A 14,691-nucleotide genomic window follows, 5' to 3' on the forward strand; every position below is an offset into this window, starting at 1 on the left:
AGGGAGCTTTGTCACAGAGAATATTTGGAGTTTTCCCCGCGGACCAGCTGAGATAAAGTTGGCCAGAACAAATGATGTCTAGGAGATTAATTAGATATTTGATAAGACATGAATCCCTAATAAGGGAATACAAGGCACAGGGGGCTGCTGTGTGCTCTAAGTCAAAATTAATAACATTTAACAAGATTTTCATTTAGGCATGAAATGTCTTTTCCGGGGTATTGACTCTAGCGATTTATTCCCTTGAGTTGCCTTCCAACATACAGGGCCTTGGGAGCTAAAGACTTCTTTTTTTAAAGCGTTTTCCTTTCACAGATTGTTTTTAAATCACTTTTTAAAAACAAACAAACCCACCAGAATTTTCTCTGACACCTCCCAGAGGTTTAGGCACCTCCCCAGTTAAAGCTGCCAAGGACCTTTGCATTTTTTAGGCGCTCCGGAGTTTTAAAATGTCACCTTTTGAGAGCCTTCACATTAAGCAATGCAACTACACGTCCTTATAACCCAATTTAATTTATGCTGTTGATATACAAATAAATAATTTTGACTTCTCAAAAACGTATATGTAGTATGGCTTTTATAACCCACATAAACTTTACATTACCTACAACTAACATTAAGGGAATTTTTTCCCAACCGAAAAAAAAAAAATCGACCCACGAAAAGGTTACTGAGGGGGAAACAGGATTTTTAAAAAAGGAAATGTATTGTTCAGAGTCCTTTAATAATACCAAAATGAAAATATGATGTCAAGATTTTCTTCATACAGATAAACGCATTTAATTTCTTTAGATGACCTTAACTTACGTGTTTGTGAGTGAAATGATAACTCAACATTTTAAATATCTTTTACATATATACTGACTTTCACAAAGTGCATCAGAAAATTAAAAAAACTCCCTGAATTTCAGGGATTCACCCAAAAAAACTATTCGAATGAACATTTACAAGAAAATAAAAGAGAACACAATATTTTGAACCCTATTTATACAGATGTTATGAAATACAGAGAAACTGTCGCTAGACTTCCAGTTTAATATCTCACCTTAAGCCTTTCGATGCTTCCTTTTTTAGGAAAAGTCTCATTGTAAGTAGACATCAGGCAGGACTTGGAGCATTTTATATATAATATAATCCACACAAAGGGTGTTTTTATCGGTCCCGTTTGTTTTCAAATGTTCTGACAGTCCTTGGCTGGGTGGTGGCTTGTTTTTGAGAAAAGGAAAGAGACGGGTGTTGGAGGGAGGTGGATAGTGGGCAAAGAGGGAGCCTTTCTATGTATTGCTCTTCGCTCGAGAAGTTTGGGCGAGTGGTATGTGTGTGCGCGCGCGAGTGTGCGTGCTTGTGGTTGCAGGTCTCCGGTGTATGTGTACGTCTGGGAGTACAGTTTTTAAAGTGTTTGTGTCGGAGGATGGTTCGCTTTTGTTTCCGGACCACGCATTCGATTCTCATCCGGGCGCGGAAGGCGCGGGGAGCTCCTCGCATGGCGGGCGAACCGCAGCCCGGGAACCCTGAGCGGCTCCACCTCGCGCCCAGCCGGTGCCCCGGGGGCGTCACTGAAGCCCCTGCCCTCCCGTCCCCCACTCTCTCGCCCTCCGAACCTCTCGTTCGTTCTCGGTGTCTCTACTCGCTCGCGTGCTCGCGCCTCTCGCCCGGTCTCTTAAGAGTCGTTGGGGCCAGACCCTGCTTCCTTGCCTCCCGAGGAGGCCGCCGCCGCCGCCGCCGCCGCCGCCGCAGCTGCTGCCGCTGCCGCCGCCCGGGCGGCACTGACTCCGGAGTCATGCAGGATGAGGTCGGGGGATTCGGAACGGGGCGTCTCCAGGTTGCTGGCGTCCGTGTCACTGTCGCTGCCCTTTTTGCCCCCGCCGCCCCCGTTGTGCGTCTTAATGTGTTTGCTCAGGTGATCGCTGCGCATGAAGCGCTTGTTGCACACAGGACAGGCGAAGCGCTTCTCGCCCGTGTGAGTCCGCAGGTGCCGCTGCAGCTCGTCCGAGCGCGTGAAGCGCTTGCCGCAGAAGAGCCAGTTGCACACGAAGGGCCGCTCGCCCGTGTGCCAGCGCAGGTGCGCCTTCAGGTGCGACGTCTTCCCATACACCTTGCCGCAGCCCGGGATGTGGCAGCTGTGCAGGCCCTTGCGCCGCAGGCTCGCCCCGGCCGGGCCCAGCCGCTCCGCCTCCTGGCAGTTGGGGCAGTCGCAGGTGGCGCGGCCCGAATAGCGGCGGGCAGAGCGTGCTGAGCTCCCCCCGGCGGCGGCGGCCGCGGCGCCCGAGATCATGGCGCTGGCGGCGGCGGCTGCCACGGCGGCGCTGGAGTCCGAATAGGAGGGCAACACCGGCTTGAAGCCGTCCTGGGCCAGCAGGTGCTGGCTGGTGGAGAGCAGGTGCGAGGCGGCGGCGGCGGAGGAGCCGAGACCGGTGGAGCTGAAGGCCGAGTGCGTGAGCGAACTGAAGTCGGGGTTGTAGGTGCCCAGCTGCGAGTGCAGCGAGGCCTGGGGGGCGCCCGAGTGCAGCGAGCTCTGGAGCCCCCCAGCGGGGTTCTGCACTTCCAGCCACGACCCCGGGCTGCTGTGCACGTCCCACCACGACGACGCCGCGCCGTTGGTCACCTCGCCGGCCGCCAGCGTCGAATGGAAGCCCGACTTGTACCACGACTCGTACGGGTGCGCCATGCCCACGCGCGGGTACAGGCCGTCGGCCGCCGTCGTGTGCACCTTGGAAATGAAGGCCGACTGGCCACCCGCCTCCTGCGGGGACACTCCGGCAGCTGCCGCCGCGGCAGCCGCGGAGTTGGAGAAGAGGCCGCCGTAGTCGCTGCTGAAGGCGGACGACGTGGGCGACGTGGAGGCCAGGCAGAAGGCGCTGTTGGCGGCGCCCGAGCCGCCCGCCAGGCCGCCCGAGCCACGGCCCCCGGTGGCCACCGCGAAGCCCGAGAGGCTAGAGCCGAGGTTGCAGCTGGACGAGGAGCGCTTCCAGGGGTGAAAGCCGCCTTTGGCGAAGGCGCTCGACTCCGGCAGCGTCGTCAGCGGGCTCGTGTTGCCGATCTTGTTGCAGGTCGCCGCTAGCATGGCCAACGGGGTCGTTCCGAAGCGCGGCTCTTCCTAAAGTGGGTAGGATGGGGGAGGGAGCAAGGAGGAAGAGGGCAGGAGGAAGTGGGGAAGAAAGAAAGTGCACCCGTGAGCAGCCTCGTCCCCTGCGGCTGCTCCCGGGGGGCCCTAGCTCCCCGTCTCGCGCCTCCTCCCCACGCGCCCGCGGAAGAGTCACTGCACCGGGCGCGGGACAGTGGCCATCACCGCGGCGAAGGTCCGGGCGCCGGAAAGTTGCTCTTCGCTGAGGCTGTAAATCAAAGATGCCTCCGTGTTCCCCGCCTCAGTCACTGCAACCCTGACTACAACCGGACTTGGGTTGTTGCGGTAAACCGGCTCCTCTCCCAGAAGACCCCAAGTCGCCCTTCGGGGTGAAGCGCGAAGGTAAACACAGAGACCAGAGACAACAAACACCGGGCGAGGGCGGAGGCGGCCGAAACAGCAGCCAGGGACGGGCGAAACTTGCAGCATTCCCAGGGTGGCTACGACTTGACTTTTCTTTATTAATAGAAAACGTTTGGTTTTAAAGTTTACACACACACAAACACAGCGATTATGAAAACAACAATCCGAGGATAAGCGGCCAGAGACGTATTTTCAAAGTCACGGGCGAACTGGGGAGCCGCAGAAATGTAAATATTTATTAGCGTGACTAGATGGACTACAAAACGATTAAGACTGTTTTCTGGAAACACCACTGTCGCATAATTGCAACAAAATTCCCAAAGTAAGGCGGGGGGTGGGGTATAAATCACGAGGGGAAGAAAAGAAACCTCTAGCTTTTCTTTGAAACCAAGTAAAAAAGGACTTCATTAAGAAGACCTTTTCTTGCAAAGGCATCTGCTGGGTTCCAAAAACTTGGGAAAAAATCAGTCCCAGAAATGTGGAAAGTGCTAATAGAAGCTGAAGCTGCAGTCGAGCAGCAACAGTTTCTCGGGAGCCGCAGACCCCAGAAGCCATAATGAAAAATTACTCCGGTTAAAACAAGCAAATGCATTGCCGCGCTTGCGACTTACCCCCAGTATAGACGTGGCCATAGCAGGTCTCTGGCTGCGCAGCGAGGCTGGGAGCGGGGCTGAGCCTGGCGGCTGCTCGGAAAAACTGCTTGGGTCCCGCGCGGCTCCCGCGTCCCCGCGCTCGCGCCGAGCGGACTCCGGGCTCCAGCCGGCTAAACTCAGCCTAAGTGTGAGGAGCACCCGCTTTGAAGTGCCGCTGGCTGCGCCTCTCACCCAATGAGGGCGCAGGCAGAGCAGACGGGAGCTGCCCCGCAGCCAATCAGACGCGCCGAGGGGCCCGGGCCCGGGCTCCCGGCGCGTGCCAGTCAAGTCTGCTAGCTAGGGCGGCGGGGGTGGGGGGGAGTAGGGGGGGAATACTTGGGTGGGGGGCGAGGGCGGGCTGGGGACTGAAGAAATTACAGTGCAATTAAAAATTTGCACACACTCACGCACCAAGCCAGGTTTAAGTACCAATGAAACCGGGCCACAAGCACCCCCCCACACACAAACCACCCCGAGATGTTGCAAGTTAGGGCTGACAGTCCTACTCGACTCCCCACTTGTAGGAAAGGAGGCAGGAGAGGAGGAGACACCCAGGCACAGCCCGCACCAGCAGGGCCCAAGTGGAGACGGAAATGTCAGCCCTCACTTTGTGTGTCCAGGCTCTTGCCTACAGAACACAACTTCAGCTTATATCTATCATTCTTGCTTGGGATTTTTTTTTTTTAAATCATTTTCGTGTGTCTTCTACCCAATTCCTTATTCCACTAGATTCAATGTTTCTCTCACAGTTATACTGGGGAGTGGGCACGAAGGGACAGTTCCTCCGAGAGGAGCGAAATAGGCCTCTCTGTACAGATCTACATCCACAGATTTGTTGGGAGGGCCTGGAGCCTGCTGTATCCCGCCATTTCCCCCCAGCAGTGTAAGTGACTTCCTAATTGTCGCTCTGGCCTCTGACCCGGGGGGTAATACAAGTGCCACTCACGCTAGAGGCTTCTGGTGGTAATTGAGGGCACCCTTTGTACGGTTTCGCCAGCGCTAAGATACCAGGTTAACCCAGTTGTCAAATATGACTAAACAGTGGGATGTGCTGATTATCTGCCGGGTTTTGCTGGGGGCTGGCGTGGGGGTGGGAGGCATCAGCCCATACAACACGCTGCACGAAGCCGCTTATTTTCACATTGTAACAACTTTGGAAACAGAGACCGGCGCGAGCGGCGTCCGCCCCCACCTCCACCTCCGCTGAAGCTGCAGCTTGCTGGGCTGTTTGTTTAACCCGGTGAAGATTTGCATGTCGCGTTTCATCCTGGAGTGGAATTTTCTTGTCCCAGCTCCAGCCCACTCCCACTCCAGACTGCCAAGGCCTAGAGTCTCGTTTGTAAGGCAAGTGCGCCGTGTTAAGAGGTGGGGTCCCCCTTAGTGCCCTGCTTTCACGGACGTGCCCAAGAAATCTCTCCAGGATTTTCACCCGGGAAGGCTGAGGACCAGGCCACACGTGGGCGCCCCCACATTTTGCAGGCTGGAAGCATCCTGAAGTCCTCCCTGGACCTTGTCAATGTGAAAAGAGGTATCCTCAAACAGACCAGGGTGCGTCTTCGAGTCCCCCAGCAACCGCTGAACTGCTTGTTTTTCTCTTTCTGGGCCCCGCTTTCTCTTTCTTCTCCAGGGTAACCAGAAGCTGTTTCTGAACCAGAAATACCAGTGCCCTCGGGCAGACCTGGGCGCTGGTTTTAACACAGCACACTCCCCACCAAACCCACACCCTGCTTCTTAGGAAAAAAAAAAATTAAACTACCAACCCCAAACCCTCGAGTGCAAACGATGAGTTGTCGCGGAGCGGGTGCAAATGACAAGGATGTGGAACTGTGCCACCCGTGTTTTCTCTTCTCTTTTGCAAGATCTCTTGACCTAAAAGTATGACCAGAGTGGCACTGCTCTCGGCCCTGTGATGGAGCCTGGGTGCGTCTTGGCGCACTCCGTGGGTGGGGAGGGCTATGAGGGTCGCTTTCTTGGATTCCTGTTAAAATACTTTGGCTCAGAATGTTTTCTTTTTTCTTCTTCTTCTTTAATTTTTTTCTCTTTTTTGTTTAAGGTGGCGAAAGCACCAAGGAAATTATGACAGAGAAAGAGAAGGGACAGAGGAGAAGAGAACGAGAAGGCTCGTGTGGCTGTCAATGAAGTGCTGTGCCCTGGGAGACTGTAGTGGAAATGGGGGTGGGGAGGTGTGAAAAGTCCCTGGGGGACGCGGGGTGGAGGGTTGAGGAGAAATCAGACCGCCTAGACGAGCCGGAAAGCCCAGCAGGGGGACCCGGGGGCAGTTCCCAACAGGTGACTTCTGCCCTGGAAGAAGACAGTGGTTCTCGGCTTCCCATAGAGTCTCCGCGTGGATTTACTAATAGAGGGATTGTTAAGTGGCAGCGAGGCGTTTCCGACTCACCCTGTGCAGCCCGGGGAGGAGAAACGCCGAGGTTTCTCCCGTCCACCTCCTCCCCCACCCCCAACACACCCTCTCCTTAAGGAAATCTGACAAAGTAATAAATAAGACAATCCGAAAAGCCACTTAGCACTAGTGACATTTTCAAGCCAACCATTTAAAACAGTTCTCGCAGACACCTCGGGCTCCGGCGCCCTGCTCGCCTTCCTCTTCTCCTCCTCCCCTCGGGTCCCCTCCCCTCCGCCTCCCGCCGTTTTCCCGTAGTTCCAGCTGTCAGACTCTAGACGTGGGCACTCGCATATTCCTTTAGATACACGCGTCTGCATCACAATAAAAGTTAGGGAAATCTTCCAAACGAACGCAGGCAAACACCCGGGCCACTTCAACTCTAAGGTGGGGCCCCAAGGAAATCTTTCGGAGGAAGTCCAGATTTTTTTCGTCTGACAGATTTTTTTCATCCTCTAAAAAAATCTAGTTTTTAAACAAAGATCAATGTGTTATGCTAAAGTGTTGAGCTGACTGTTAAAACATTTGGGGAAATAATGACAATGTAACAAAGGCCTGGTTTGGAGTGAATCATCACCCTTTTAAAAGTTAAAGCAATTTTCAGGAGAATAGCTTTCAGCAAACGCTTTACATTATTCAAAACGGCCAAATAATGCTCTATTATAGCGCCTGAATGCTGCCAGTCAGCCCCTAAGTGCAATTTGTGCAAAGGCCCCGGTGCCTTATCTCCACTTCTTTATAAAGAGGTGAATATAAAACAATTTCTTCCAAACCCAGACAGAGAGCACGAAAATTGCTTCCCTTTCTGCAATCAGGGCAATTTAACTGGAGTGCAATTAGCACTATTAAATGTCGATTCTGCATAAACAAATCTGACTGAGCAGCGAAAGTGGGGTGAGAACCTCATATACACTGAAACTGATTTTTTAAAATTATGTATCCGGGTCCTTTACAATTGATCCGTGACGTTTTCATCTTGGAATATATTTACATCATAAATACACTATGGTTAAATCAACATAATTTTTTTGCAAAAAAAATTCAATACGAATCCTAATAAAGAAGAATAGGGTAATTAAAGGGAAGAGTTCACTTCCTTTGAACAAATATTGTTTCTCCCATCTAGCCTCTCCCGGGAGCTTTGATCTGAGCAACTGCTCAAGTTGCTGTGTTTAGAAGGCAAAGCCAGGGAAACAATTCGGTCATTAGCGCTGATAGGAAGGATTGGACCTCCTAAGCCACAGATAAAATGCTTCTCCCTGATGCGCAGAAAACATAGTGGCGACTGGGAGGACCAGTTATTTTCTGAATAACTAGATATAGTAGTTGGTTAAATATTAAGTGACTGCCCAGTCTCCCCGGAGCTTTGACCTAGCACAGAGTTTAGCAGTGGATATACACCACTGGGGTGGGGTGAGGTTGGGGTGGGGTGAGGTGGAGTTGGGGGGACTCCGGAATATGGTTGAAGGGGAGGCATTGGGGAAGGAGGAACGGAAGGTGCTCGCCTTGGCCAGGCTGGCTGCAGTCAAAGTCTGGACCACCGGGACTAGGAGGAGGGGTTGGGGGTGAAGGGAGCCCAGCCTATAAAAAGCATTTATCTGACCTGTCCTCCCTACTGCCTTTATTTATTTGCTAAGCCACAGCGCTCCTTTTTAAATGATTTGTGCAATTAATTATGCTTTTCATTTGCATGATCTTCACTAGAGCAGTGATTATCAGGTCAGCACGGTGTGGGAGTTGCAGAGATACATTAATAACTTGAGTTAAAAAAAGAAAAAGCTGCCCTTGTGTACCAATGTTGCCTGCCATGAGGAAGGGAGAAGGAAGCCCAGGAAGGTCCATAGTGCCTGTTGAGTCAGGTGAATCCTTTCCACAGTTGGAGTCTTGTCAGCGGTGGGTGAAAATGAAATACAGCCTTTGATTAGCAGGGAATCTTTTATAGTTAACACATATTTATATTTTTTAAAGGACCAGTTGTTGAGATCAAATGGATGGAGAAAATTAATTAAGAATTGAGGAACTCTCCCACAGTTTCTGTTGAGCTTTCCTTTAATATTTGTTCTGTAATGTCCTAATTCCAGCCCAACCCTTGCAAATGAAAGAGCAAGGAAGATTCAATAGGCCAATGGGACTTTCATCTTTTCTTTTTTTTGTATCTCAGAGGCGTCACTGCTATTTAGCAGTGGTAGAAGATGCAAATCTTTCTTGCCTCTGTAGGGTCTGCTGAAGAAATTGAAAACCCCTAGTCTATTAAGTATAGTCCAAACATTTGTTACGCAACTAATTTTCTGCTGTTAGATGTATCTGGCCTATATATTTTAAGCTTGCCTTGATCTGTTTATCTGAGCCCAAAATGCATTAACAATTAAGGGAAAGACTGGTGTGTCAAAGGAAGGAAGGTGACTGTAGAATGTGTGATGATTTTAATGACTGCAATTATTGGAAGATTATTCAACAAGCATCATAGATTTGTTTACTGCATCACTCGGAAACTATGGGGGGCCTATTCACCTTGGGGTTTTACTTTCCTCCCTCCCTCAGCAACTACCAAAGAAGGGTCTTAGACCTAAGCAAATGTGGCATTCTGTAGCGACTTTCTTCTTTTTAAGAGCATCTCTTCCAAAATAATGCACACGTATTGTCTCAGCCAACTCTAATGGAACCACCTTTGGAGACATTAAAGCAATCTTTTCACATAGACCTGAACTAATATCAAGAAAAGCCAGAGGCCAGGATTCTGATCATTACTCAGTTTCTCCTAGCCAGAGTACCAGTTTCCTCAGTTTTACCCTTTCATAGGCAGATTTGAGGAGGCTTCCAACTCTTTCCTCCTCCATCCAGGGCTTGGAGAAGGCACTACAACCACAAGATGTTAAACAGGAGTGTAGGCATACCTCCAGGACACTCTGGGATAAAGACTGGCTTTTCCTTCCTTCCCTTTAACACACCCTCCCCCATGTTATTTCCTATCACAACTCCTGATGTTGCTTTATTAAAAATAAGTAAGTAAAAAGAAAAGGTATGGCTAAATGCATATCTGTTTGTGACTAAGGAAGTTTTTACTGTAAATACAGACACAAGGATGCAAGTAAGGAAAGTTTCTTGTCTGATATCAACAAAATGATCCTCAGTCCACAATAATCTATTAATTGTGGCATGGGCTTTGCTCATTAATCGTGACAGATTTGGAAGGGAGATTGGGGGAAAAATGAACAGCAAATATCTCCACTAACACCCCCTTTCTTCCCTCCCCTGTAGAACTGAGACCGGAGTGACCGTGCCATCTAGACTTTCTTCCTGGGTTCTGTAATCGCCCAAACTCAAGCTTCAGGTGGACTTGCCTGGAACCTTCCCTGTTCAAATGTGAGCCTGCAGGATTCTGCAAGTGGCAATTAGGAGCCTATTACAAGCCATTAGATTGATCAATGTACCTTAAACAATGCGAATGAATTATATGACTGATTTATATGGGGAAGAAAAAGAAAGCAATGGGGGAGGACGATTTCATCTCCTTTACATCCACACGCTCTTCTGGAGAAGAACCGGGCCCAGCCTCTGGTTCATCATAGCTTAGAACCACCCGAGCGATTTATCTAGAAAACTTTTCAAGCAAAGACAAGGTCCTCTCAGCTTGTCCGGTGGGTGGCGAGGTGCACGTTCTCTGCCTCTCTCTCTCCGCTTCCTAAGGAAGAACTTAGAAAGGCCAAGGCCTCCAGGGGCGGCGGAAGGTCACAGCGACGCCACTCCGCTAGCCAAGGACACCACCCGGAGCGGGCCCAGCTGCCTCCTTCCCTAGAGTCTGTCCCCAGAGAGAGGGAGGACGACTTACATATTTGTTTAACGGAGTGTTGGGGAGCTGCGTGGCCTCCTAATTACGTCAGGAACACAGAACCATCAGCCCTTGAAGTTTCCAGCGAGACTTCGGAAGGAGCGGCGACCCGGCTCCAGGCGCGAGATGACGCGGGGGGTGGGGAGGGAGGGTACTCCGTGGAACGGAATTCCAAGCTAGGGCTGGCGGTTCCAGCTAATCTATCTGGCGAAGACAAAATTACAACAGAGCTGGAGCGATCAAAGCTGGCCCCCGCCCCCACCCCCACCCCCGCCCGCCCGCCTTCCCTGCCCAAAGTCTGTTTGTAGTTGTCTCCTCGACTGCAGACACACTCGTCCATCTTCTCACGACAAGGAAATTCCTGCCAGTTTTTCCAGAGCCTGCAAGGAGAGGACAAACGCGCTTCACCCGTCCCAGAGGAGGAGGATTCCCTTTGTTTAACCTCCTCCTCCCACAGTCGGCCTTCAGCTCTGAAATGGGGGAGGGGAACAGGGGATGGAAAGACCGTGGGCGGGGAAGGGCGGTTATAACAGAACCCCAGGTCCCACTCTGCCTCTGTCCCTCCTCTTCCTCCTCCCTCTTCTCTTTCCAAGCTTCTCCCCCTTCCTCTCTCCCTCCTTCCGATCTTCTAGAGCCTCTTCCCACCCAAGTCCTCTCTCGAGCTCGCGCGCCCAGAGCCTGGGCAGGCGCTGTTTATTTCCAGGCCTTCGTGGTTTGGCGGGAAAGGGCTTCGTCCTGGCTTGTTCTTGAGTGTCTGGGACAAATCCTTTTGTTTGTGTCTAAATGTGGAATGAGAAGCCTTCCAGGTTGATAATGGGGCTCAGAGAGAAGAGGGAAATATCAGAGAAGCAACATGCGTCTGTCTTTTGCAGGCAGTATGCGATGGCAGTCCAGGGTTTGGAACCCCTTCCAGCTGGATCATGATTTCGCACACACACCCAACTGTGCTCATCTGTCTTTTATTACCCCATGTTCCACTCTCCTGGGTTCTTTTCTAAGTTAGTTCCTTTCAGCCCTCTCCTTCCTAGAACCTCTTCTCAGAACCCTACAGTTCAGTGAGAGGGTGAGAAAAAAAGATAGATCGTAATACTCCCCTCGAGGACCGAAGCACCCCCGTGACATGTCCGGAAACAGGCCAGCCCTGGGCCGACACGTCCATGCTTTCTTGATTTCGGCCACTGTAGAGCCCAACCCTGACAGGCTGGACTTTCCCGTCACACCCACCGATGTCAAACCCACGCCCTTCCAAATCCAGAAGGATACCCTCCGTCCTGACCCGCTTCTTGGAACATTGACTGAAGGGTATATACATAGGGGTAGAGGAAGGCTCCGTGCACTTTAGACACGTGCTCCTCTCCCTCGCCCCGCTGCCACATGCAGAATGTACACTGATGACAAACAGACACACTTACCAGGGCACACGCCAGCGGCGTCCATCCTCCTTCCCAGCCAGGCATCAGCAAGCGAGACCGCCTTGAGGCAGGTGCCATCGCCGCAGGGAGGGTGGCTCCGAGCTCCAGATGTCTCCCTGGGAGTTGGGGCATTCAGGTACCCCAAAGCCAGTTTCGAGCCTCCCGGGCGGGGTGGCTGAAGACCTTGACGAGGATGGGCGTCCCCCTCCGCCTCCCTCTGTGCTTCCGCGCCGCTTCCTGTTCTGCACCACCTCCGCCGCCGCAACTGCCCAAGCGTCCCTCTCCGAGAAGCCCTCTGCCCGCTGCACGCAACCCATAGGCTCCGCTACATCTGGGATGCATTGTCCCTTAATTGTCAATCCCATTATTGTGATCAAGTGAACGTTGCTAATCTCTACATTTATTGTTTAGGTAAATAGAGGCTGCATTTAATCAATATGCAGGGCCCCAGTCCTCGCAGCGCCAAGGAACTTAAGTCAAAGGTGAAGATTTCAGTGTGTGCGTAATTACAGAGCTCGCGGAATCATCGCTCCAGCTCAATTTCTCGTCTCTTCGCTGACCCGGGGGAGGGGGAGGAGGGAATGGGAGGAATGTCCACCCTCCAAGGGGTCGAGGGCCGGCTCCTTAAGGGCAAGTAAAAGACTTCGTGGCGGTGACACCGCGCGCCTGGCCCGCGCCCTCGGCGGAGCGCACTGTCAGCGCGGGGGCCTCAGGCGGGACTGGGGACTGCCCCCGACTTCTGAGCGGCAGAATCTGGCGCTTGGCGCCCCGGCTCTACAGCTTCTGGACCCCTCCCCTTCCAAATTTGCCTCAGGGAGGAGGGTGGTTCCCCATTCGGCGGGTCCCCGGCAGGCGGGAAAGCGGGGGCGGGGCCCTGGAGGTGGGTTGCCCCAAGTTCGCGACGCCCCTGCCCCAGCACGCAGGCTCCTTTTTCTCTTCCGCAGCTGCCGGGAGCAGCAGAGTTCCTTGCCCGCGGGGAACTCCCAAGAATGCCACGATTGGGCGCGCAGAGCGCGGGTTATTTGCCCTTCTTCCTAAATAGCTATTGTTTCCTAATTTAAGAGGATCTTCGCCGGGCTAGAACGTCAGGGATGCGCAGCAGGGGGTGGGCGGGTCTGGGGACATGGGCGGTTCGCGCCGGCGAGGGGTGGTATCAGCTCCTTACAGTAGCTTGGCTCCCGGAGTGGTGTCAGAGCGAGGGCCTCTGGGTCTCGGCGGAGAAAGGGTTAGCTGAGAATTTTCCCGGGGGCGGCGGAAAGAACCCGACCGCCGCGACACCTTGGAGTGGGGCCCAAGAAGCTGATCCTCAAGTTTGAGGCGCCAACACTTCTCTTTCGGCAACTCTGTTGTCGCGAGTTTCTCTTTCTTCTGGTTCCTCTTTCTCTGCTCCATTCCTGGACAAGTCGGACGTAAACAACCAATAACTTCAGTTGTAACCAGATACCCGCCTTGCATGGAATTGTCCGGCTTTATGTAAGCAGGATTCTGGGGTCAACTCATCATTTGACAGTTTAGGGTGCCATTGCAACCTCCCAACTAAATTACAGCTGAAATTTGAATATAAGGGCCCATGGTATTTGATGGCAGCTGGCTGTTTTTAATTTTCGGAATGGAACAGTTTTCGTATAGGGTATCCCTCCCTGCTTTCTTCTTCCCTTAAGTTGAATAGCATTTGGAACAAGAGGGAAATGAAACACAAATGTCAGTGCAATCCCGAAAACCTTTTTCTTTCTATTTCTACATTCAGAGCCTCCCCTCGGACCGGCCTAAGCTATTCCTAAGCCTGTAACTCTCCCCATCAGTTGGGCAGACCTCTTACCACTGGGCTGCAAACCAGTGCTGCCTCTGCCTCTACAGTACAGATAAACATGATGTCAGACTCTCTCTCTCTTTTTTTTTTTTTTTTTTGAGACAGACTCTCACCCTGTCGCCCAGGCTGGAGTGCAGCCCCGCGATCTCGGCCGACTGCAACCTCCGCCTTCCGGGTTCAAGTGACTCTCCTGCCTCAGCCTCCCGAGAAGCTGGGATTACAGGCGCCCGCCACCACGCCTAGCTAATTTTTTGTATTTTTAGTAGAGTCGGGGTTTCACCATCTTGGCCAGGCTGGTCTCGAACTCCTGACCTCCTGATCCACCCACTTCAGCCTCCCAAAGTGCTGGGATTATAGGTGTGAGCCACTGCGCCTGGTCCAGACTCTTTTGATTAGGAATGTCAACTTAACCTTTTCTGAATGGCAGTTGTTTTTAAGCTAGGATAAGGGAGAGAAAGGCAAGAGAGCTGAGAGCCAGGGCTCCTGGGTAAGCACAAGCCCTTTGGAGGTCTCAGGAGCTGGGTGTGAATTAAGGCCCACCACTTTAAGGCCCTGTGACCTTGGGCAGGCCTTGAAACTTGTCTTTCCTCCTCTCTAAAATGAAGCTAATAATTTCGACTTTGAAGGATTGTTATGAAGGTTAAATAAAACTATATAGGAAAATTCCTAACAATGTGCTCAATACTTATTAATAGTTGAGCTAAAAAAGTTCTTGCCTTCCATTTTCCACTGAAATAGCATTCCCAGCTAAAACTTACAGTGAAACTAAAGGCAAAGCCAACAGCCGCTATAAAACAGAATTTTAGTGTGTGTGTGGGAAGCACAGGGCCTAGTACAGAAGCAAGGTTGGATGAGGATGAATGCAATGACAGCCTGCAGCTGCCTGATTTGGAAGGAGTAAGGTTAGCTGCTCCAGTCAGCCACAAATTTCATGGTCTGGCTTTCATAGTTCTGCAGGAGGGGAAGATGAGGCCTTGTCTCTAAAAATAATAGCTAATATTTATTGAGCAATTATTATATACCAGGCATTCTGCCAAGTGCTTTACACACAGCATCTCATTTAATCCCCACAGTAACCTTACCAGGTGAGTCTTACTGATATCTTTTAAAAATTTTTTTA

The 14,691-nt window shown here is 51.7% G+C and overlaps 1 protein-coding gene and 1 long non-coding RNA gene across 2 annotated transcripts; both read right to left on the minus strand.

Annotated features, from left to right (window-relative positions):
* Positions 1–705: 705 nt before the first annotated feature.
* SP9 (Sp9 transcription factor) lies at positions 706–4,252 on the minus strand. Its single transcript, XM_033232119.1, has 2 exons — positions 4,099–4,252; positions 706–3,097 (listed from the first exon to the last, which is right to left on the minus strand). Exons 1-2 carry the CDS (start codon positions 4,117–4,119, stop codon positions 1,661–1,663), a joined length of 1,458 nt encoding a protein of 485 aa, XP_033088010.1. The 5' UTR covers positions 4,120–4,252; the 3' UTR covers positions 706–1,660.
* Positions 4,253–8,551: 4,299 nt separating this feature from the next.
* On the minus strand, positions 8,552–13,147 carry LOC117095378. Its single transcript, XR_004441944.1, has 3 exons — positions 11,762–13,147; positions 10,350–10,729; positions 8,552–9,899 (listed from the first exon to the last, which is right to left on the minus strand). It is a non-coding gene; the product is annotated as an uncharacterized LOC117095378 (long non-coding RNA).
* Between the last annotated feature and the right edge of the window lie 1,544 nt (positions 13,148–14,691).

This window comes from Trachypithecus francoisi, unplaced genomic scaffold (genome assembly GCF_009764315.1).
Source record: "Trachypithecus francoisi isolate TF-2019V2 unplaced genomic scaffold, Tfra_2.0 Lachesis_group13, whole genome shotgun sequence".
In the NCBI taxonomy this organism is placed as follows: Eukaryota; Metazoa; Chordata; class Mammalia; order Primates; family Cercopithecidae; genus Trachypithecus; species Trachypithecus francoisi.

Coding starts and splice junctions, on each gene's coding strand:
- SP9 (XM_033232119.1), bottom strand. CDS start 4,119: ATGGCCACGTCTATACTGGGG. Junction 3,098..4,098: donor TGGCCACGTCTATACTGGGG/GTAAGTCGCAAG, acceptor TACCCACTTTAG/GAAGAGCCGCGCTTCGGAAC.